This window comes from Rhipicephalus sanguineus, chromosome 1, assembly GCF_013339695.2.
Source record: "Rhipicephalus sanguineus isolate Rsan-2018 chromosome 1, BIME_Rsan_1.4, whole genome shotgun sequence".
Taxonomy (NCBI): Eukaryota; Metazoa; Arthropoda; class Arachnida; order Ixodida; family Ixodidae; genus Rhipicephalus; species Rhipicephalus sanguineus.
This window is the reverse complement of record NC_051176.1, coordinates 300,075,029-300,099,887: the sequence shown is the minus strand read 5'-3', so window position 1 is coordinate 300,099,887 and position 24,859 is coordinate 300,075,029. Positions and strand designations below refer to the sequence as shown.

Here is a 24,859-nt window from a genome sequence, read left to right as displayed (position 1 = left end):
GCATAAATTGTTGACTTTAGCAAAAATTTCGTGCCGGATGATGAAGTTTCTTACGCTGTTGCAGAAATGACGTCCTCTTCGCGCGCCTTGCGTGTCTTTTCTTAAAAGGGCTAGAACTACCACCAACCGTAAAAATGAGTGCTGCATAAGTGTGTTCAAAATCAATTTCCGTGATTGAAGCATAAATTGTACTCACTTCGGCAATCGTTTCTCGCGTGATGACGAAGTTCGAGTAATTAATATTCTCGAAAAGCAGTCCGCCCCTAATTCTTAGAAACGACACAAGCTGTTCGTCAGATATCCGATTTCTAATGTCGACAAGTGCATAGCACCTTGGATGCGGAGCGCTTTCGGTTGTCCTGTTCACTTTCAATTAGTTTAAAGTCGCGTTAAGCAATAGGTGGTCTGCGAAATGAGACGCCATGCAACAGTTTTCTCCCAAGTCCCAGCCACTTACTTATGCATATGCATAAGACTTTTCTTTTGTGTAATGCAAGCGCCAAATTCAGTTTCGGGAGCTTGTAACACGCCTTGATCACCATGTTTTGACACCGCATACTCTAACGCCAGCGGCTGCGACGTCACAAGATATTGATAATTTGGCTCAAATTGAGGCAATAAGAAACTAGCCAAAAAGTAGCCAAGTAGCCAACACACTTTTCTGCCGCCACCGGCCTAAAAAAGTAGCCAAATTGGCGCAAAGTAGCCAAACCTGGCAACCCTGCCCGTGGCTGCGCATAAATGCTATGGTGGCTAGAAGGAGAGGTGTCAGCATAGTACACTCTAGCATCGTCTCTGCCGCGCCTGGAAAGGAGGTGTGCTGGTATTTCATCCCGCCGCGGGGTGGCGCGCACGCCAGTACTTCTCCACTGCGTTGACACGCAGTGGAGAAAGAGAACTAGGAGGCTCACCAGTAAATATACGGCTAGCAGTGCGGGCGATATGGCAACAGGGAGCATTAAGCGGAAGGTCAGGGAGGCGGAGAGGACTTATTGGATGACAGCGATGGAAAAGAAGCCGGCTCTGAGTAACTACCGAAAGGGAAAAAACGAAATAAGGAGGGAAAGGTTTTATGATAATTCAAGGGGAAGCGCTTTACTGTTTGAAGCAAGGTCGGGCTGCCTTAGAACGCGAAGTTATAAAGCGAGATTCAGTAACGAAGATGAACACTGTACATGCTGGCGGGGGAACTAAGGAAACGATGGAACATGTACTGATTGAATGTGGCGATATTCACCCAGGTATACTTGTGGGCACGAGTCTACAGGAAGCCTTGGGTTTTAGGGACAACAATGGAAAGCTGAACACGTCCGCGATAGAAATGAGTAAGAGACGGTTAGAGTATTGGTGGCAGAAGAGTAGAGATAAAGTACAAAAATAAATAATGGGGGGGGGGGGGGGGGGGATAAGGTCATTCTGCCTTAAGAGGCAGAGAGATACACCGTGAATTTATAATTTTTTTGGTATAACAAGAAAGATTTAATCAATGTAGACAAGGTATTAGGCCAGCATGAAACAAGGAAGTTTTTCTTTTTTCTTCGAGCATGGTGGCAGACATGTCACCGCCCCATTATAAAGGGGACGCTCATAGCATCCATCCATCCATCCATCCAGGTCTGTCGAGAGCACCCGCCGACCGCTGGCGCCGTACGCAAGCCGTACGTTTCGTCGCTTGCACGCTTGCACGTGTTCTCGAAACGTCTGCGGTGTGCCGATTTGAACTTGTTCGGGATCGGTACGTACCGATGTGACCATGCCAAAGTGATGTGTAAACAGCAAAGACACTGCTTTGCACCTGGATGCAATACGGGGTATACTTCGGCCCGCAAACAAGGGAAGAAAGCGTCTCTCTTCTCTGTTCCCGTCGACGATGAACGGCGCAAGGCCTGGGAGCGTGCGATTCCTCGCACGCTCCCAGGCCACATTTCTCCCACCTGGTGAAATGTGTCCGTAACGCGGTTTCTTCCAAAGGGCTTTTGACACCAGATGGTAGAGTTAGCAACGAATATGTAAAGGAGGCCTGCAAATGCGACACTTCAAGTTCAGTGACACTCAGGGCAATGCCGCACGTCACCATGGCTGTTTGCCAGCCTAATGGCTTCGAAAAAATGCGGGTCAACTTGGCATTCACTTTCTTCAGTGATGAAGTTTTAAGGGGCCTGTATGTCTACAACAGCCAAGTGGAACACTGCTATGGCACTGGCTGTACCAAGGCTACTTCTGCGTTTGTCGCTATGATGAGAGACCTCATCGATGCCATGACATCAAGATACTCAAAGCGAGGTTTAAGACCAGACAGTAAAGAAGTATCAAGCATCAAATGCTTTTTGGAGTTCTTAGCAACCTGGGAAAAAGCTGTACCTAAGCAGGGTGGGTTCTTGAGCGAATCAACTGCCGAAGGACTCCGCGTTACTCTTACCAGCACACTTTCTATCCTGCACTATGTCACGAAAACCTTGGGCTTTAAGTACTTGATGACGTCTCGCCTGTGCCAAGACGCGCTTGAAAATCTTTTCGGTATTGTGCCCCCTCCGCTGTTCGCTCGTCGTGCCATTTGGCAGATGTTATGGCCCGCTCACGCTAGCGGCAAGCCTGTCGCAACGGCGTGGTTCCGCAGAACATCGGCCATCGCCACACGCGCGAGAGCTGTCCAACGCATAGAGTTTCGTACAATACTTATTAGAGGGAACTCTGGCGCTAGTGTCTATGGGAGCTGCAACGCATGTATGGGGGAGAGTATTTCGGCCGCGCGTTAAAAAAGTCACGTGGTACACAGAGCTGCTCCGCGCGCGGCGGTCGCGGTTGCCTAGACGACGAAGACGCGGCCGCGGCGGCACTCCGACCGTCGTTGGGTTCTGCGGCAGTGCCATGTTTCCTTTGGTATTACAAAGTATTCAGTGGGCATTGCGATGAAGCAGTGACTGCATGAGCTGCACGTCACAGCGCACAAATGCAACATTCAAGGGTAAAATTTAGCACAGCTTCACTGACTTGGCGTCGCGAAGACTGATGAAACTGCGGAGCTGGTGCCTTTCCTTGGCTTTGGGGTGCGTTTTTTACTAAGTACTATTTTAGCTGTCGATACAGCGATGATAATATGACGCCGCTAAACGGTCCGTGAGCTCCTGCTTTGGCCACTCGCAAGTCAGGATCGGATTCCCTTCGTTGCTGGGCGGCCGACGTCTCTCTTCCCGACGAGTTTTGTCGTGCAGTTGCGGCGACACGCCTCTCTCACTCGAAACTCGGGGTCGGCCCGTCATCGTTGGGCCCATATGCTCTAGCGAATTCCCACCATATTTCCCGCCGCGCCGCTTCTTCTCCCGAAGACAGAACCTTGTTCGTACTCGCCATACTCGTCGCCGAACGTCGTAATGCTCTGCGCCGACAGTGCACGCTTTTGTACTGCTTTGTTCACTCAGAATTTATACTTGCAGCAACAACGAATTGAAACAATGTTAGTGCTGTTAAATCAAGGTGTGCGGCCTAGAGGTAGGGGGCACTCTTGTAAGCTCAGTGCGAGCAGTCCGGCCGCATTAGAATTAACACCACAATTAAAGCACGATATGCAACACGTACGAACTGACGGTCGGATGTCAACAAGCATGCACGCTAGTAATAAACAAAGATAATGATGTGCGTATATCCTGGCCTCTCCTAACTCCATCGCACAGTAGTCAGGGAACACCAAGCCCAGCTTTTACTCTGCCGAAATAACATAACACTACCGCAGAAGGGGAGCGCATACTATCGATACGATGGCCGGAGCCACCGCGTCTACGCGTCTCCGTCTCGCCGGTCTCGCTCGCCTGGCAACGGCCAGACCCCGCCAGAGGGCCGCACTTTTTTAACGCGCGGCCGAAATACTCTCCCCTAGTGCTGGGCACCAAGGGAGAGTATTTCGGCCGCGCGTTAAAAAAGTGCGGCCCTCTGGCGGGGTCTGGCCGTTGCCAGGCGAGCGAGACCACGGCCACCTGGATCGGGGCGCGCGGCGGTGTTGCTCCGGCCGTCCCATTCGGCGCGCGCCCCTTTGAAAAGTTGTAATTGAGGTAGTTCAGACGCGCGCCGCGACGCGGCGCTCTCCTCCTACCCCCTTGCGAATGATGCCGCGCTGACCGCGCCGTAGACAGCCGCAGATGTGTTTGGAAAAATGCACACTGGACATCGTGCACGTGGTGACTGGAATCAAGGTACGCTATTATGTAATGTTAATCGGGCTTTACACAGTGAGTGTTGTTCTCTGTAGCATGTTACAATCGAGATAGAGCCAAGCAGCGTGCTTAAGAGACTTCGCGTGGCGCGGCGCGTTCATGTGCCATGACCACGGCCGCTACATAAGTGCCATGACACATATATTGTGCCGAGTACGTGATTTCCCGTGCTTCTCATTCTTTGTTTTGGCAATCGTTTCTCCCACGGCCGCCTGGACCGGCGCGCGCCATGCTTCTTTCTAAAGGAAATACATTTTGTCGTCGTCGGCACTGCATAGCTATCTTCTGCGGTCGAGCGCTGTCTTAAGAGCATCACGTTGCTGGAAAAGAATTGCGGTAATGATAATGCTGTAGTCGTTTTCTCCTTGCCGATGATAGGCAACATTTTGATATGGGCACGTCTCTTTGCATTCTGAAGTTCCCACGATACGACAGTGATGTGAATGCGACGTTCTTATTTAAGCGCAGGCCGCATGTAGGCGAATTTGAACGCGGAAGCGATGAGTGACGCTTGTCGCCTGCGAATTAGCTAAGGGTCGGTCGCGCAATGGCCACTTTCTCTCGCTTTGGTATCGAATTGTCGTTTTAACGCGACAGCATGAAAGAGCCCGTTTCCCAAGCAACATTTTATCCTTGGCAAAATGTCGGCCTGACGTCGCTGGCCAACTGCACTGTCGTTGGCTGAACCTTGGCAACCAATGTAGGGCCGGTCTTGGGGATTGACATTGGCCTCATGTGGGCCTGCGTCGGCACCCGATGTAGGCCCGTCCACTGTGGCCGACGATGCCGAGTGCATGCCGCTCGCGGGTTGACCAAGGCCCGACGTTACATAAGCGTCGATTTACCGACGGCCGTAGGTCGGTTGCGGACGTTTCTCGCTAGTATTGCTCTGCTTTTTTTTTTCTTATTTTTTGTGCGTGTTCTAACAAAACGCATCAATTGTTTTTCTGGTGTGTTGGTGCGTGTCGTATTTAATGTGAACGGGCAGTTTATAGAGGCGTTTAACTCTATCTGAATTAATTACGGGCAGAGTGCACATGTAAGACGGAAATAAACGCCTCTAACGGTCTGCACTAATTAACGTGTTAATACGTAACACACAATAAAAGAAAGACGTAAATATAAGTTTTCTCTCTTTAGATGTTTCACATTGTCATACCACATTGACTTCAGGCAAGTAATTTGTTTTTTAGTCTGCGTTCCACGAGGTTACGCCTGTTAGCTGTAGCTGCGACTTTTTCACAATAAAAAAAGACGTGAATATACGTTTTCTCTCTTTAGATGTTTCACATTGTCATACCACATTGACTTCAGGCAAGTAATTTGTTTTTTAGTCTGCGTTCCACGAGGTTACGCCTGTTAGCTGTAGCTGCGACTTTTTCACAATAAAAAAAGACGTGAATATACGTTTTCTCTCTTTAGATGTTTCACATTGTCATACCACATTGACTTCAAGCAAGTAATTTGTTTTTAGTCTGCGTACCACGAGGTTACGCCTCTTAGCTGTAGCTGCGAGTTTTTCACTCGCTTGCCTCATTTACCGTGTTTTTCAGAAACGTGCCGTACTGCTGCCTGCCTTACTGTAAGTCAACACCAAGAAATATTACGTTGCCTCGACGCCAAAGTGGCATTCCTTCCAGCAGGTAAAGCTCGCGCACTCAAGGCCGCAGCATCCCAAGGGAAATCCGCCAACCTCCTTTAAGGAACCAACCTTCGGATCGTTTCCCCTATTCTGAAAGCACTCAGAAAAAAAGAGGTTTTTAATAAATCTCGTGCTTTCCTTCGCATGTATACTTTTTACTGATATGCTGCACTTAAGAACACCAAAACAATTTTCTTGAAATGTTACTCGCGGGTGTTTTCGCTTCGGTCACCATCATCACGACAAGGACTGGCGCGCACACACACACAAAAAAAATAAAGAATATAGCGATAGCCGCCATTCATCCTTTTATGTGCTTTTTGTGAGGGTGGGGGAAGTGCTATGCTAACTCACGGTTACTCTACAGCGATATCTTCAAGGCGCCGCAAACCTTCCCGCATAGAGCGCAAAGGAATGGAGGGGTAGTAGGCGCGCGCCGCGGTGCGGCGAAAGGAGCGGTCACGCCCCTTTCTGCAATTACGCCTCCTCCGTCCGAATGGGACGGCCGGAGCAACACCGCCGCGCGCCCCGATCCAGGTGGCCGTGGCGAGACCGGCGAGACGGAGACGCGTAGACGCGGTGGCTCCGGCCATCGTATCGATAGTATGCGCTCCCCTTCTGCGGTAGTGTTATGTTATTTCGGCAGAGTAAAAAGCTGGGCTTGGTGTTCCCTGACTACTGTGCGATGGAGTTAGGAGAGGCCAGGATATACGCACATCATTATCTTTGTTTATTACTAGCGTGCATGCTTGTTGACATCCGACCGTCAGTTCGTACGTGTTGCATATCGTGCTTTAATTGTGGTGTTAATTCTAATGCGGCCGGACTGCTCGCACTGAGCTTACAAGAGTGCCCCCTACCTCTAGGCCGCACACCTTGATTTAACAGCACTAACATTGTTTCAATTCGTTGTTGCTGCAAGTATAAATTCTGAGTGAACGTCGGCGCAGAGCATTACGACGTTCGGCGACGAGTATGGCGAGTACGAACAAGGTTCTGTCTTCGGGAGAAGAAGCGGCGCGGCGGGAAATATGGTGGGAATTCGCTAGAGCATATGGGCCCAACGATGACGGGCCGACCCCGAGTTTCGAGTGAGAGAGGCGTGTCGCCGCAACTGCACGACAAAACTCGTCGGGAAGAGAGACGTCGGCCGCCCAGCAACGAAGGGAATCCGATCCTGACTTGCGAGTGGCCAAAGCAGGAGCTCACGGACCGTTTAGCGGCGTCATATTATCATCGCTGTATCGACAGCTAAAATAGTACTTAGTAAAAAACGCACCCCAAAGCCAAGGAAAGGCACCAGCTCCGCAGTTTCATCAGTCTTCGCGACGCCAAGTCAGTGAAGCTGTGCTAAATTTTACCCTTGAATGTTGCATTTGTGCGCTGTGACGTGCAGCTCATGCAGTCACTGCTTCATCGCAATGCCCACTGAATACTTTGTAATACCAAAGGAAACATGGCACTGCCGCAGAACCCAACGACGGTCGGAGTGCCGCCGCGGCCGCGTCTTCGTCGTCTAGGCAACCGCGACCGCCGCGCGCGGAGCAGCTCTGTGTACCACGTGACTTTTTTAACGCGCGGCCGAAATACTCTCCCCATGTATGGTGGCTAGACACGGATTTGCCTAAACTTCGTTCTTTCGGCTCCGTTTGGCTGCGCGTCGCCTGCATCCGCTTTTTCGCAAAACGAAGTTCAGCAAAAGTACTTCACGCCTTTAACGAAGTTCAAAATGATCCAATATTTTATCCTAAAGAAAACCAAAATACAGCAATAAACAAAGCCACAAGTGCGTTCGAAGCCCGCAAGTACGAAGAATAGGCAAATCCCGCAGCGCCAGAGTTCCCTCTAGTTAATTTTAGGAAACTATGGTTAGACTATCACGGCCACCTGGATCGGGGCGCGCGGCGGTGTTGCTCCGGCCGTCCCATTCGGACGGAGGAGGCGTAATTGCAGAAAGGGGCGTGACCGCTCCTTTCGCCGCACCGCGGCGCGCGCCTACTACCCCTCCATTCCTTTGCGCTCTATGCGGGAAGGTTTGCGGCGCCTTCAAGATATCGCTGTAGAGTAACCGTGAGTTAGCATAGCACTTCCCCCACCCTCACAAAAAGCACAAAAAAGGATGAATGGCGGCTATCGCTATATTCTTTATTTTTTTTGTGTGTGTGCGCCAGTCCTTGTCGTGATGATGGTGACCGAAGCGAAAACACCCGCGAGTCACATTTCAAGAAAATTGTTTCGGTGTTCTTAAGTGCAGCATATCAGTAAAAAGTATACATGCGAAGGAAAGCACGAGATTTATTAAAAACCCCTTTTTTTCTGAGTGCTTCCAGAATAGGGGAAACGATCCGAAGGTTGGTTCCGCTGCTTAAAGGAGGTTGGCGGATTTCCCTTGGGATGCTGCGGCCTTGAGTGCGCGAGCTTTACCTGCTGGAAGGAATGCCACTTTGGCGTCGAGGCAACGTAATCTTTCTTGGTGTTGACTTACAGTAAGGCACGCAGCCGTACGGCACGTTTCTGAAAAACACGGTAAATGAGGCAAGCGAGTGAAAAACTCGCAGCTACAGCTAACAGGCGTAACCTCGTGGTACGCAGACTAAAAACAAATTACTTGCCTGAAGTCAATGTGGTATGACAATGTGAAACATCTAAAGAGAGAAAACGTATATTGACGTCTTTTTTTATTGTGAAAAAGTCGCAGCTACAGCTAACAGGCGTAACCTCGTGGAACGCAGACTAAAAAACAAATTACTTGCCTGAAGTCAATGTGGTATGACAATGTGAAACATCTAAAGAGAGAAAACTTATATTCACGTCTTTCTTTTATTGTGTGTTACGTATTAACACGTTATTTAGTGCAGACCGTTAGAGGCGTTTATTTCCGTCTTACATGTGCACTCTGCCTGTAATTAATTCAGATAGAGTTAAACACCTCTATAAACTGCCCGTTCACATTAAATACGACACGCACCAACACACCAGAAAAACAATTGATGCGTTTTGTTAGAACACGCACAAAAAATAAGAAAAAAAAAAGCAGAGCAATACTAGCGAGAAACGTCCGCAACCGACCTACGGCCGTCGGTAAATCGACGCTTATGTAACGTCGGGCCTTGGTCAACCCGCGAGCGGCATGCACTCGGCATCGTCGGCCACGGTGGACGGGCCTACATCGGGTGCCGACGCAGGCCCACATGAGGGCAATGTCAATCCCCAAGACCGGCCCTACATTGGTTGCCAAGGTTGAGCCAACGACAGTGCAGTTGGCCAGCGACGTCAGGCCGACATTTTGCCAAGGATAAAGTGTTGCTTGGGAAACGGGCTCTTTCATGCTGTCGCGTTAAAACGACAATTCGATACCAAAACGAGAGAAAGTGGCCATTGCGCGACCGACCCTTAGCTAATTCGCAGGCGACAAGCGTCACTCATCGCTTTCGCGTTCAAATTCGCCTACATGCGGCCTGCGCTTAAATAAGAACGTCGCATTCACATCACTGTCGTATCGTGGGAACTTCAGAATGCAAAGAGACGTGCCCATATCAAAATGTTGCCTATCATCGGCAAGGAGAAAACGACTACAGCATTATCATTACCGCAATTGTTTTCCAGCAACGTGATGCTCGACCGCAGAAGATAGCTATGCAGTGCCGACGACGACAAAATGTATTTCCTTTAGAAAGAAGCATGGCGCGCGCCGGTCCAGGCGGCCGTGGGAGAAACGATTGCCAAAACAAAGAATGAGAAGCACGGAAAATCACGTACTCGGCACAATATATGTGTCATGGCACTTATGTAGCGGCCGTGGTCATGGCACATGAACGCGCCGCGCCACACGAAGTCTCTTAAGTACGCTGCTTGGCTCTATCTCGATTGTAACATGCTACAGAGAACAACACTCACTGTGTAAAGCCCGATTAACATTACATACGTACCTTGATTCCAGTCACCACGTGCACGATGTCCAGTGTGCATTTTTCCAAACACATCTGCGGCTGTCTACGGCGCGGTCAGCGCGGCATCATTCGCAAGGGGGTTAGAGTTACTGTATATGCTTGTAGAGTTACTGTAGCATATACAGTAACTCTACAAGGGGGTAGGAGGAGAGCGCCGCGTCGCGGCGCGCGTCTGAACTACCTCAATTACAACTTTTCAAAGGGGCGCGCGCCGAATGGGACGGCCGGAGCAACACCGCCGCGCGCCCCGATCCAGGTGGCCGTGAGACTATGGTCCAACGTGCACGGCAAGCTTCTCCGGCGAGGCATTCGCGCCTCCGAAAAACATGGCCGCACTGCCAAAAGCGGTTGTCGTCCACTTCGAATCTATCAAGTGGCCGCCGTGCGCTCTGTAGCGTGTAAGCTCCGAACTGATGCGTCCATTTGCTTTAGATTCATGTCCTTAAGCTTCGACAGCAATGTATTCGTCCCGATTCAGCGCCGTTTTCGAGAGCCATAGTCAAATAATCGATGCTTTAGGGTTAACGAGTCGGAATGGGCGCTTCCGAATGCTCGGAGGACATAGATTACGCGTTTGTTAGTTGTTTCTAATCCTCCATAGGTGGCGCCACTTGACCTAGCGCCACATTGGGGACACTTTATTTGGTTTTACGCGACGCCTTTTTTAATGCCGGACAGACTAAAACGCTCTATTGATTGCTCGAATCATGCCTGGCAACGACACGGACGACGTCCGCACTTCTAGCGTGAAAAACGCGGATCAAAAAGCAAGCAGCTCGAAGCGTCCCGCGTCAGACGAACTGGCGTAGAGTGCGGCGCCCGCCGCAGCCGCTCTCGCGCGTCGCCTACGTCACAATTTTGCGTGGTCACGTGGCCAGCTGTGTTTACCCTTCCTCCGGATACTCCGGATGTAGTATAGCTCGGTGCTCTTTGAAACGGAAACTGCGACTGGGCGCTCTAAATAAATAACCGTCGTGCACTCGCGCAAACGAGGTTCGCAGCCGTGATAAGTGGATCATAAGCTATCTATTGCAACAAAAAAAAAAACAAGGTGCAAAATTCTTTTTGTCAGTGCTCCTTGAAGACAGCATCAAGTCACCGCCCGATTGTTCCCTCCAACGGGCGCGCGCAACGGAAAAAAAAAAAGAAAAAAAGAACAAGCATAAAAAGGTGCCCAGGGCGTGCCCTCACCCTCTCCACCGAAGACGCCGTCGTGACAGGCCGAGACAGATGGTACGATTTTCCATGCGATGCGACGTCCGACGCGGCGGTGGGGAAACCGGAATGGTGACCTTTCATAGCATCGGACAGCCACCATTCCCTCTCCCCCACCGCCTCGTCGGCCGGCACATCGCATGGAAAATCGTACCGTCTGTCTCGCGATCGGGAGAATTCAAGAAATCGAAGTGGAATCGACCGTTTCCGCAGACGAACCGGCGAGACGAATCCCTTTCCCCTAGCTGTCGCTGTGCTACGTGCCGAACAATCACTTGGAATGTTCGCGAAAATGGGAAGGATCCAAACGAGAGACGACGGAGGGCAGGACAGGGTGATGAAGTCGACGAAGAGTTATGTGGTTCGAGTGAGTGGTGTAGTGGGGTCAGTCGATATTGGAGAATCGAGTGATGACGCCGTGGGAGCACTGTTTTGAAGAGTGTCGCCGAATGACGGTGATCAGAGCTGGAGGTCGTTTGAGTGTTTCCTGGAAGAGAAATATTCGAGAAACGTTGGAAGAATTGTGGGCTGCACACGTTTGGTGAATGTTCAAGGCGTTAAGTGTTCTTGGATAGTTTTGAATGGATGAGAGTGCATTTGTAGCTCGGTAAGTTTGTTCCCGTTGTTTTAAAGACCGTCTAAGTGGTGTTGTGAGTTGTAATTGATACCTGCCGAGTGTGCACGTTTGTGTGATGCTTGTACTGCCTTAACTGAGAATACATTTTGTTTTTGTTATCAACTCTTGGCTCTAATTCGGTCTTCGGACCACAACCGGCGTACGTTGGCGCACTAAAGGGACACACATTTAAACTGTTCGCGCTTAACGTGGTGCATTTTGGTGGGCCGATACGTCAGCCCTTGGAATCTGCCCGGCGACCGCCAGCCCATTAACGGGACCAGTGATTCAGTGACACTTTTCATTTCAGGTGAGTCAAACGGGCAGCATTCATGAAGAGTATTGAGGCCCACTCTACAAAACATTGGTACTCCTTGGGCAAACTGTTCACATATGTGAGGTAATCGGCCCTCCTAATAACGATTCAGCCTGTAATATGCGACTATAAAAAATCGCCCGCATCTTCCGACGGGGGGAACTCGAGTAAATGCGTCGCAGAGTGGTGGGGGTATCGCGTGAATGTTGCGTAATTGGGTATGGTTTGGGAATGCTTAATTGTTACACGATGCGCACACCAAGAACGACTTGAACGGCTCCAGCGTGCACGAAGTTCCGGGTCCGCAGCTCGCTTCAAACGCTTGCGTTCAGCGTCGTATGCTCGTCTCTTCGCAGCCTTGTCTTCTGCGTTGCTTGCTGTTGTTGACGCCGACGATAGTGAGGGTGGGGTAACGTTGCCTTCAACGAGTGGTGGGACGCTGATTGAAGGTGCTGTTGCTTCCATCGCATCTACTCGAGTCAAGCAAAGCGTCAAGTCAAGCGAAAGCCAAGACGCCCTTGACTGAATTCAGAACGCGCGCTCCGCCGCTTATATACACACCGCCCGCGTTCGAGGGGGAGGAGGGAGGGAGAGGCTTGCTGCCGGCACGAGACGAGCCGAGCATGCGCAGTGGGGGTGTGGACGGCGCCGCCGGCGCCGCAGGTGCGACTGCTCCGCATTTAAAACGCGTTATCTACGGCCTGATTGGAGTAAGTGTCGCGCGTACGAACGCGACTGTTGAGGTGCTTCTCCGTGAACAGCTGTACCGGTGTGGTGGCGCCAGAGCAGGCGCAAGGAGAACTAGGCCCCAGACGCCGTTTCGGCGCCACGCAGCAGGCCGCACCTGTTTTTTTTTTTTTTATGTAGCGGCCGTGGTAAAGCGTTTCCCCTTCAGTTATCGTATGTCCCGCACGCTATCTATACATAGCTTGCATGTGACGTCACAGATAGGTTCTCTGCGCTGGTGTGCTCTCCCCGATTTCTTCTGTTGGCCAGCTGCGCCAAGGGGGAACACAAAGGATTGGAGGGGGCACCGGAACTAACCTCATGTCACCGTTTCTTGCTCCGCGCGTTCGAGCAAGCGTTCACCATGCGTCTCAACCAGTTGGTTCGCAAGGATGGCAGCCACAGTGACGTCAATGCACAAGCTATCGCTCCCCGGAAAGCGCCGCGCCACTGCGCCACTACTGCGCCGTCGTCTCTCTCTCCTTGGCTCCGCCCAACTGTCGCTCGGCCCGCGCTCTCCCCCTCTCATCTTCGCCGCTCTCCGAACTCCTGTATCGGGAGCGCGCTTCTCATAGGCTCCCCTCCTCCTTGGCTCCGCCCACATCACCTGCGTCTCTGCTCCTCGCTGGAGCGAGCGCGCGCCTTCAGACCGGCGTAGAGTTACTGTATATGCTACAGCATATACAGTAACTCTAGACCGGCGGTGTTCCGTACCCCTTCGCTCGCCTCGCTTGATCTCCCTCCCCTCCTATGCCTCCTCTCTCTCTCCTCTTAGCCCTCACCAAACTGCGCCGAGTTTTTGCGCACGAACGGAACGGTTCAACGTCGACCCTAAACAGTTACGCTGTTAAAAAATATTCAGTTCACGTATGCGAGGCATTAGGCTGCATTAAAGATTGAACTTGGTGGCTCACAGGTGACCGCCTCTCTAGGGGACGCTCATATCATCATCGACTCCATGCAAGGGGAACATATACAGTATAGTGAACTAGTTCACTATAATATACAGTAACTCTACATCATCGTGGTGTCCCTGCACATACTCCTGCAGGAGCACACACAGGGAAATTACATGGGAAAAGGGGGGGGGGTAGTGATCGCCCTCCACAAAAACATTTGTGTGTGTATATATATATATATATACACGTGCTCATACAAACACACACGCATATGCATGGAGTGGTCGGACCACGAGGGCCGGACATATAGAGGGGCCCATTTCTCCTTCATATTTCTTCGGATTGTAACGTAAGGTTCCTTCCTGGTGTTTTTCCTTCCTCCATGGTGTTGGTCGGCTGGCTGGTTGTGTCTGCTGCAGGGGGCTGATCTTACCCAAGAGGAGCCGCGCACTGGGCCCCTAAGAGCGGGAGGGACGGCGTCAGAGGAGCTAAGTGGCCCATCTTTGTCTTCGCCCTGACGAAAACAGTCCCCTAGTCGAAACATTGCCTCCAGGGACTTTCCCTGTTCACCGATGGTTCATCACTTCAAGCCTCTATCTTCCCCTGGACCTCTGTTTGGGATCTCTCAAGCGTGGCGACACGCTGCTACTTGCAGCGATGTGCAAGTTTAAAACCCAACAAGTTCCACACTTCACGTAGAGAGCCTAAGTCGGACATTTAGGTTTATTGCCGGAATGAACCTTGCGTGTTCGAATTTTGATCACTACACTGATTCGGCTTCCACCCACCCGGGAGGAAAGCTGGGCCTCTGGCACTGTTCATTTTTACTTCTATATTATGTTTAATCGCACAGTCAATGATGAAAGAACTAGTCGGTAGCACAAAATTATTTTCTGCAGTTTCAAGAGACAGACGCATACCTTTATATTTAGTAGTAAATTATGAGGGCTTCTGGTCACGCTATCATCATCGACATTCCCTTTCTTTTGTGGCCACGTATGCCGGTTCCAACGGTTAGGCGTAACGAACGTGCTCCTAAAACAGGAAAAAAAATCGATGAAACCAAGCCCTCTGTAGCACATCTAGGTAACAATGACCCAGAACGACTTGACGCTTTTGAAGTCGAAGCTTGAGCTGGTTCCTCCGAGTCAACTACACTCCCTAGACGACTACGCGATTCCTTCGCTGACGGATCTGCAGAACATGGAAGGTAGCCATGCAGTGAGCGAGATCATCCGCACTTTAAATGATATGACAACCGAGAGACGTTTGCACTGTGTTGCTTGGCTGTACTGCTGGTTAATGTCGCGGATAAGTATCCAGCCATGGTTTGCCGTTCGCTTCCGGAAAGCGTCGGTTATTGTCCGCTTTGACGAGTGGTTGTCACGCATGGCCACGCTGATGCAGCATGACGGCTTCCATGTGACGATGGAAAGCGACATTAACGACGGCACCATCTTCGCCTGTTTTCTCGTTCGAGACCTGGCGGGCCAGTCGCATGATCACCTGGAGTCGTTCGTGGTCATGTGGCCTGGGCTTCCACTTGTGATGATGCATGCCATGGAGCCACGTCTGATGAACAGCTTGCTGGGTGCTTTGAGCGAGTCAGTGGATCGAGCACCGATGCTCAGGCTGGACGCGCCACCTGGAAACCTTCAGGCGGTGTTTCACTCTTGCTTGTTGAAGCTAGGGATACAGGTACAGTGCAGAGTTTTCTTGTAATAATGTGTGATAACACGCGTTCTCTATCGGCAAATGGAACCATTGGTTTAAGTGTGGGTGTACAATTATTCGAAATTTGAATTGCAGATTGTCTCGTCACTGATTATTTTTCAATTCCAACTCTCGCTATTCGTAACTGCTGAACATTGTTTTGAATGAGCGTGGCCGTTACACGTGACGTCATCTCTTGTCTTCCAGTCATGCGTTCGCCATTACCAAGCCAACCAAACGCATAGGTCGCATTCTCACCAAGGTTCTCACCGGCGACTGCCAGGGGTCGCGCGGCAGTCGCGAATGGTCACTTTGTTGCTTTGGTGAAGTAGTAGTAAAAAACATTTATTGCTTATATAACGTTTCTGGGCAAGTGGGTGGGGTCCTCAGTCCAGGGCTCCACTGGCCTTTGCAAGTCGCTCATAGACCGATCCTCGGTAGCGTGCCTCGATGTGTGCGCCCTCCCGTAAAGGGTGTTGCCATTCTTTGAAGGGGCTGATGCCGCTGCGACGCCATTTTTTGCCCTGCGTCTCACGCCTCTCAGCGCAGCCGCCGTAGCGCGGTGAGACGCCGATAAGACGACGTGGGCTCAAATGTGGCAGCCGCGCCGCAGTAGACGCCGCAGATGTCGTCACCCTAAAGCTGACAAAACGCGCATCTAGGCACCCTATCCTCGGGATCATATGCCGCGGGCTCCGCGACTGGTGTCTCAAAGCAGCGCTGCTCAAAGCCATTCCTCCATGCTCAAAGCTGCTGAACCAATCAGCGGCGCATGAGGGTGACGTCGGAATACCCATAAGGCTATTTTACGTGCCCGTGGCAACAGAACAGACGTAAACACGTGCAGTTGGTGTAGTGCAAGTAATCGGGTAATCGCATGTGTGATGAAGGGCACCTCGTCGACCTCGTGGTCGCCGTTTGTAGCTCCGCGGTCGCCAATCTCGCCGGTGTAAATGCCGCCATACGTCGCGTTGCGGTGTATGGCGGCATTGTGCACTGTTTACGTTGTATTGTGGAGTTGACGTATGTCGTAGTCAGGGGCGTAGCCAGAAATTTTTTTCGGGGGGGGTTCAACAATACTTTATGTATGTTCGTGCGTGCGTTTGTATGTGTGTGTGTATATACGCAAGCAAAATTGAAAAATTTCGGGGGGGGTTTGAACCCCCCCAACCCCCCCCTTGGCTACGCCCCTGGTCGTAGTAAATGGGAATAGTTCAGGACCGTGCCCCGCTTTGGAGAATTTGTGGGGTAAACCAGGGGCGTAGCCAGAAATTTTTTTCGGGGGGGGTTCAACCATACTTTATGTATGTTCGTGCGTGCGTTTGTATGTGTGCGTGCATATATATGCAAGCAAAACTGAAAAATTTCGGGGGGGGGTTTGAACCCCCCCAACCCCCCCCTTGTCTACGCCCCTGGGGTAAACGTGGCCCCCGTACAAATTGTTTGCTGCGGAAACCGGAGTTCATGCGAACCTTCTGGCTATCATACGCGTTGGCGTAATGTTGTCGAACGGTTACGTTTCGTTGATTAGCACGTGAAAACTTCTCGCATAATTGCTTCCCGTGCTGGTGTGTACGGAATGAATGTAGCGGGCCCGTCATCAAAATCCAAGCGAGATGAGCGCATGGAATCCCGTATATCATTTCATTGCCGAAATAAAGTGACGGTGATCACGTAAGGGCGTATAGCTTCGATGAAATTGATCTTCAAGGCTTCAACGACTTTTAATTGCCGCAGTGCACCGCGGCGCAATTTCGCATATATAAGAAATGTGGGACAACTGTTTTCACAATGTGTAGAGCTTTAAATGACCTATCATGCAGGGGCGTAGCCAAGGGGGGGGGGGGTTCAAACCCCCCCCGAAATTTTTCAATTTTGCTTGCGTATATATACGCGCACACATACAAACGCACGCACGAACATACGCGAAGTATGGTTGAACCCCCCCCCCCCCCCCCCCGAAAAAATTTTCTGGCTACGCCCCTGCTATCATCAAATGAAAAAAAAAAAAACGTAAACAGGGGTGGGTGCTCGAGCCGACGTTTCGACAAGTGGACTTGTCTTCAAGGAATTGATTTCCGTAGCGCTCTCCTCCAATCCAAACAAAGGAGGAGAGGCAACTAGAAAAACGGGGGGGCGGGGGGGCGGAGGCCGCCATGACAAATTGGGCGAATCAACTCAGGAAGGGGGTATTCCGTGAAAAAAAAAAAAAAAAAAACGAGCCTATTGTCCTCTGCCTCATCCTCCCCCATTGAGGATGTGGGAGAGAGAGCTAGCTGCACATCCTGTGAATGAAAAACAGGTGCTTGAAATGTGTTAAGGGCGTCTTTTAAAATTCAAGAACATGAACAATGGAACAAAGGTAAAATAAATCGAACTACATAAAATTAAAGCAGAGCTTGCTTAATAAATGACAGAAAAGAAACAACTAGACAAGTTAAATGACTTGTTTTTGTTACAGTTATGCCTTCTGTGCTCTGTTCATTTAACAGCCATGGAAAGATACTCCGTAACATTTGTATGGACTTGTACAGCAATGACGAACTTTTTGTGTTTAAAGGAATACTGACATGATTTTGGAGGCGGTGTTTTATACGTGTTTGCTGCATTGCTGCATAAGCAGCAACGTCTTGCTGTTTATCATGCCAAATATCTCTTTGTTGCATGCATGTAAAAAGCTTTGCAGTGCTTTATATGGCATTATATGACAAAAGGGACATTTTTCATTTCCTTGGCATGCACTGTTAACACTGTCCACGGCCTGGACCCATGAAACACGTATAAAGTATTTTATTTTCATATATTGAAGTTTTTGTCACTGAGCATGTGCAAGTCAGCCCCACCACAATAGACATTATCATGATGACTGAAGGTCACAGGGTTTGCGAACTCTGCCTCCTGTATGTGGGTGAAATTGCTGTGGGAGTTGCTGGACGACAAATCACTCTCCGTTGTTTACATGTGCAACCCACAGCATACAACAAATGCTGCTGCAAGGTCGTCACGAGTTGCTGACCGCGCGTGACTTAGGCCTACGTCAGACTGTGAACACATCACTATGAAACCGCCTCGATCTATATCAACACCGAAAGTGCTTTTTTTTAAATAGCAGAATAAAAATATATTCAATGCATTCCGATGCACCACAATACTCTTTTTGGGGTTCTAGACACCAGGGTTTTTATTTAGAGCCACAATACGAAAATTTCTAAAATTCATGTCAGTACTTTAAGTGTTTGTGTTTTACATCACATTTGTTTCAATAAAGATATCAGCATTATTTATGCCTTTGGGGGTGCAGCATTGGTTGCGCTTATCGTTGACCAACAATTCACCAAAGTTCAGGATGTCATGCACAGTAAGGCTTAATTGTACTAAACATGTTAGTATCATTTTCACTGAACTTACAGGAACATGCAAACACTGCATGCATCACTGTCATATGGAAGCTGCATTTTATAAGTAAGCCAGCCACCCATTGGAGCCAGTGCTTGGAAAAAGCACGAGCTGAATACTGCTGCAGACCTTAAATTCATAGGAGTGCTGTTTCTTGGGCGAGTTGGAAATTCATACTTGGAAGGGTAGCGCTAGTAGACACGGACAAGAGGAAGACACACAGACGAAAGCGCTTAAATTCATGTTTGTTTCCTACAAGTGATTCCTTTGCAGTTACTATAGACCTTTTCACAGAAGGCTCCCTGGGCGCCGCCATAATCTCCTCTCGGCTGTGGTAAATAAGCGTGACCCCCCCCAAAAATGCACTGCCGAGGCAGTGATGTCAGGCTTTGTACTCCCATGCCACAGCCCAGAAAGGAGGTGTTTCTCCTTTCCCATGAAAAGGTCTATACAGCATGAGTTTTTGCCTTGAAAGAATGGTGACTGGTGCATAAGCCACAATCTCTTGCTGTTTATCATGCCAAATATCTCTTTGTTGCATGAAGCTTTGCAGTGCTTTATATGAGTGCACAGCTTTTGTTTAACAGGAGGCTATATTGCCAAAGCTGGCGATTCCCCTGTCGGAGGGTGTAGCTTAACCCTTTCAGTCCAAAATTAATTATTTTAAATGTAAGCAACCAGTTTTTAAATTTTCAGATGTGCATGATCATGGTAATTAAAAAATGAAAAAAAAAAACTCTTTGCTCTCACTTTTCAATGAAGAGTAATTAATGTCGAAATTTTAATTAATAATTATTATTTAATAATATTTCCATTATTTTTACTTAACTCATTACTCAAACAGTTATTTAGATGGGATAGCATAATGCCCAATAGCCAACATTCCCATTTTCGACGCAAAACTAAAATAAGTGCCCTATCTCTGCATGGTGAAAGAAGAAGCTGCCTCAGCGAAATGCGCGACCAGCATGACCGCTTCTGTAATTTCTTTGTTCAGACGTGACCTCGCTTTGTTGTATGTACCAGGTTGGCACCATATGTAGAGCAGATGCTAAATATGCGCTCTTGAAAAAGACCAATGCTTTATCTTTACCAGGTGCTTGCTGAGTGACCTAGAAAATTGATGATTCCAATTGGAATCACTGGGCCTGAAAGGGTTAATAAGAAAGCTATTTGTCAGTGGCCGCAGTAGCCCATATGGGCTGGACAGGGTTGCAAATGTTCTTAATAGCATTACGAGTTCACTTCAGGCTGGTTAGATTTCTTTATTCATAGTTGATATTTGTACAACACTAGATCATGTGTTCCAACACCCATGTGCCTCGAAGCAGTACACTGGCCACTGCACTTACTTGCTTCTGCTGTAGATTATGTAAAATGTGCATTTATCGTGTCAGATGTTGCTGGACCCAGGAGACCATAATCCATCTCACCAGCTTAAAGTTTTCAGAACAAAACGAAAAAACTTACAGGGTTCCTTATGCATTAGCCTAAGACGACTTGAAGATGAAACCCATACAGAATGCCTACAATTCACTCAATACTAGCTCAATTTGCTTTTATTATCATCATATACGTCCACAGTCAAGCTTTCACTCAAAGTTCTCACTGTGCCATAATTCTCATTTTGCGAAGTAGCGAAGTACCCACTGCACATCTGTAAGGCAATTGTGTGTTCCTACGTAGCTGCACACCGTGTTGATGCTGTGGCTGCGGCTGCTGATGATGATTAATCATGGCTGAGGCCTTTGTAATTGGTGGGCAGGTTTAAACCACCCGGTTGTTACGCCTGGTGCAGTTGTACGCTTCTGCCATGAAATATCACATGACTCCTCGACTGACATGACACCAGTATAGGGTGTTTTTCTGAATAATTTTCAAGCGCTGGCATGGTTTTGTGCTAGAACTGCCATGCAGAGTGCCTGGGTATGATTTCGGCTCGAACACTTCTTTTTATTTCTCATAGTGTGCGAGGTCACGTGGAGTTTTGTACCACACGCCGCATTTTTCACGGCCAGCATCTGATGAGGCCCTTGAAGCGTTCATCTTAAAAGAAAGCAACAGCAGGTGGTAGTTTAATGTGCAGTGCTTCTCTTCCATCAAAAAGGGCTCTATCAGGGGCTGTTGACGCTTTGTACTGAAAATTGCTGCTTCATGTTGTAAACGAAACTTATCTGTTCACATTCCTCGAGTGTATACTACACTATAGCATGAGCATAGATTACATAACACACATACGAAAGGCCATGTGGGAAGGGTAATATTTGGTAGACAAATGAACTCTAAAATAAAAATGAAAGAGGATGCTATTCATGAATTTCTGTTACAATGAGCACTTATTAAATCCCTGTTTAGTCATTATCACACCCACAACTCTGAAAACGTAATGTCACATTACTCCTGCAGCTGACAGAGGGCACCCTTGAAGTTCCAAGTGTGGTCATGGCCACTGAACTCCCCGGTCCACCGAACGATGAGGAGGCGATGCAACGGTGCATTGGAGAGTGGAATGCTGCCATTGCTGCACTGGGGGATCGTCTACAACCATGGGTGGACAGACGGGCAGGGAACTTGCGTGCAAATTGAAGGCCTCAACCTTTTTGACCAGCTGTGATGTTTATGTGTACAGTGACGATACGGTCATAATCAGATTTGTACTATCAGCTCTTACTCGAATCGACTATCATGTTGCACAAAAACACTAAAATAGACAGATCTTGAAGATCTTGAAGCACTGATTTGAGGTTATTTCAGTCTAGTCTGTTGGCTTACTTCCAGAAGATAATTTATTACCAATGACTATTTAGCTGTGATATGCACAGACACTGTTTCACCACGCACTACTCATATTTATCAAGATTGCTTGCTCAGCAATATGTTAATAATATGTCACTATTTATGTTATCAGATATTATTTAAACTCAGAGTTTTAGAAAAATGTTAGGTGACATTTTGTCACTTTTCATCTCTAATCATGGTGACATTGCCTTTTTTTCTTGGGCAGTCAATACTTAAAGCCATTTTTGTAACTTTTTTTTTCTGACCTGACACAAAATATACGCTTTGCCAATGTGCACATTTTTTAATATTTCACATTGTTTTGTTTACGCCAACAATAACTACTTATCTCTACCTCATTACTCATATGCTCATTTCAGCATTTCCGCACAGGCAGTTATTTACCAGTTTGTGCACAAATAATTTAATGTGTGCTGCTTGTTTTTCAAATGGTGTTATGAAACAGCAGAGTACAAAGTAAATAAATGAAATTTCAACACAAAGCAAGCTAGCAGTGGCCTTCCAAATGATTTTTCCTCCATTTCCCATTTGTGAAATTTTGTCGCTCATAATGGCCTAAAAGGCTGCACATTTTGGGACTTTCCCAGCTCTTGTTTGTATTGTCAGTGACTATGTTGTTGTGTGTTTATTCTCATCTTCTGCTTTTGCCAGTGCTAAGTGTGCACTTTCTATTTGTTGCAAACAGAGTTGTTAATAGCTAGTTCTTTAAGTTTTTGCAACGTTTATCGTGAACTGCATGAGGCTCTTTTGTGTGCTCTTCCTGTTGTTTTGAAAATCTTGTCATGCTATTACTCCTTAATTGCTGTAATTCATTGACAGAAATAAAATATTTTTTTTTTGCATTTAATGTCGCATCTGTGCTTTGATGTCATATTCTGATCATTTACTGTGCTCTCTTGGCTGTAGCTGCATTTGAAGTGCCTTAAAGTCATTAATTCATTCATAAGAAGTACATATTTATTTATTTATTTATTTATTTGTTTGTTTGTTTGTTTATTTATTTATTTATTTAAAACAGGGTCTCTACTTTTCATAATGGCTAATCTTCTTCACTGCAATTTATTTATTTACCCTCAGGGCTCGAAAGCATTACAGGGGCTAGTCTGATTACATTATACATAGAGAAATAACAGAACAAATACTAGCATGTTTACATTGGAAAAACAAGAATTGAAAACACAGCAACAATAAATGCAGCAAAGGTGCATAAAGGTGCGAAGTACAACTCAAGAAAACAAATGCGATTTCATGTGCCAGTTTTAAAAGTAACAAAGTGTCTAACATCAACTGCCTACATCCCAGGGTAGGTGGTTGCAATGTTCAGAGGTCCTAGGAACAAATGAACTAAAACAATATTTGTATGTGAGAATGCCTACGTTGTGATGATGACCAGTGTGCACTGAATTCATACAGGAAATCTTGTGGAAAAGACAAAAGGATTACTTGAAGAGGTTTGACAGTAGTGGTGATGATGGGGGTGCCTTTTATGGTGGTAATGCTGGCACTACAGTGCTGGCTTCAAAGTTGAAACTCTATGCTCAGTTTTGGACAGATTCAAGTTCAGATGCAAGTGAATCAATGTCAGGGTCCCAGACTGGTGCCGCATATTCCAATTTAGAATGGAACGAGAGCTTTATAAAAAGGTAATATTTCTGAGCTAGAAAAGCGGTGAAATTTTGATGCAGGTAGGCTAACATATGGCTATAGCATTGTTAGTTTCAATGCATGGGCAGTTTCCAAGAAAGATTAGAACTCATGTTAACCAAGGCGTTTGTATGAAGTCACAGGTTCAAGAGGAGTATTTTGTAGGTGGCTGTTTTGGCTCTACGTCATGAAACGTGCATATGTTGACACTTGTTAATCATACATTTCATGTTCCATAATTCACGCCTTTCCAAAACTCTTAATATAAGATCGAAGAATAGAAGCATCAGAGTCACTAGTGGTGCAAGGCTAGAACCAACAGCGGAGCTAACGTTCAGACTCCCGAGGAAGAAGCTGCCATTCCAAGCCCGTGTCCCTGCCCCGCTTAGACGACATCGGTTTGGCAGGAACATGTCATGTGACTAGTGTTAACTTGATATTGGTGGGAACGTGCCGTGTGACTATAGTGTTACGTGATTTTGGCATGAACATGTCACGTGACCAGTGTTACGTGAGTTATTGCATCCCATGCCCGACAAATTGGTGCATATGTTGTGGGAGCAATTGCAGAAGATGAAAAAGAGGAAGAGGAGGACAAAGTGAGCCCATGCTGGTTCATGATGATGACAATTTTTGTTTGCGACTAACGGGGATTCTCCTAGCTTAAACAGTATCCGCTGTTAAAAGTAACTGGTGTGGAAGGAACGCAGTGCTATAGAAGACTGGGACAAAGAAGGGCAACACACACACGTGTGTGTGTAGCCCTCCTTTATCCGTTGTGTTCCTTCCAATGTTTTACCAACACGCCCAAGCTTCTACAGTAAACAACTGGTGTGAAACTTTATGAAAGGCTTTAGAAAAAATCAAAGGATATAGTCATAGAACTCCAGTCAAGAATATAATGATGTTTGGGTGAAGAAGCTGTGTCTCATATGAAAATGTATTGGGGAGTGCATGCTAGCAATGATTGAAGAATTACAAGGTGGAAATAGATGACATGTTCCATGATATTACAGGGAATGCTCATAATAGAAATAAACTGGTAGGTCAGCTGTGAAGTGTAGCTTTGTTGCCAGACTCATGCAAAGGTGGCAAGTTGGGCCAGTTGGTTAACGTTCATGTTTGAAAATTTGGTTGAAGAGCACCAAAAAAACACAGACTGTGTCCTAGTCTGCTTCTTCTAGTCTGTATTTTTTCAGAACGCTTCAACCAAATTTTCAATCATGCAAAGGAACTACCTTTCCAATCTTCCGATCATTAGGAAGACATAAGGAAAAATTGGCAGTATTATATTTCCTATAATGTCCTAGTGGTGCAAAATTTCTTAGCAAACTTTAACCTGATTAGACAATGCACTATACTTGCATGGTCTTTAATAAAGTGTTGAAATGGCCGCACATATGAGAATGGCTATGTCAAGAGACCACTTGTTGGGGTGGGCTATAGAACTTCTGTTGCTCCTACCGTAAAATTCCGAGAAATGGCCCATCTAAAATGGAAGGAAAATCAACTAAAAATGTGAGGTGGGCTAGCTTTCAGTGTGCAGTAAAAACAAGTTAATTCGATTCAATTTAATGCTTTATTTATCTTTCAATGAAAGGAAGGAGCAGTCACAGCTATTGCAATAAGTAGCTTGATGAGCAGCCCACTTAGAATGACAGCAATGAACAATGTGTAGGACCAAAAAAAAAATCGGAATAGTAAAAAAAAGTTGAGAAACGTGTAGCAGCCAAAG

The 24,859-nt window shown here is 47.6% G+C and overlaps 1 protein-coding gene across 1 annotated transcript; it reads left to right on the top strand.

Annotated features, from left to right (window-relative positions):
- The first annotated feature begins 14,568 nt into the window (after positions 1 to 14,568).
- LOC119388358 (uncharacterized) lies at positions 14,569 to 22,290 on the top strand. The gene is made up of 2 exons (XM_037656068.2): positions 14,569 to 15,270; positions 21,088 to 22,290. Exons 1-2 carry the CDS (start codon positions 14,665 to 14,667, stop codon positions 21,265 to 21,267), a joined length of 786 nt encoding a protein of 261 aa, XP_037511996.1. The 5' UTR covers positions 14,569 to 14,664; the 3' UTR covers positions 21,268 to 22,290.
- Positions 22,291 to 24,859: the final 2,569 nt, after the last annotated feature.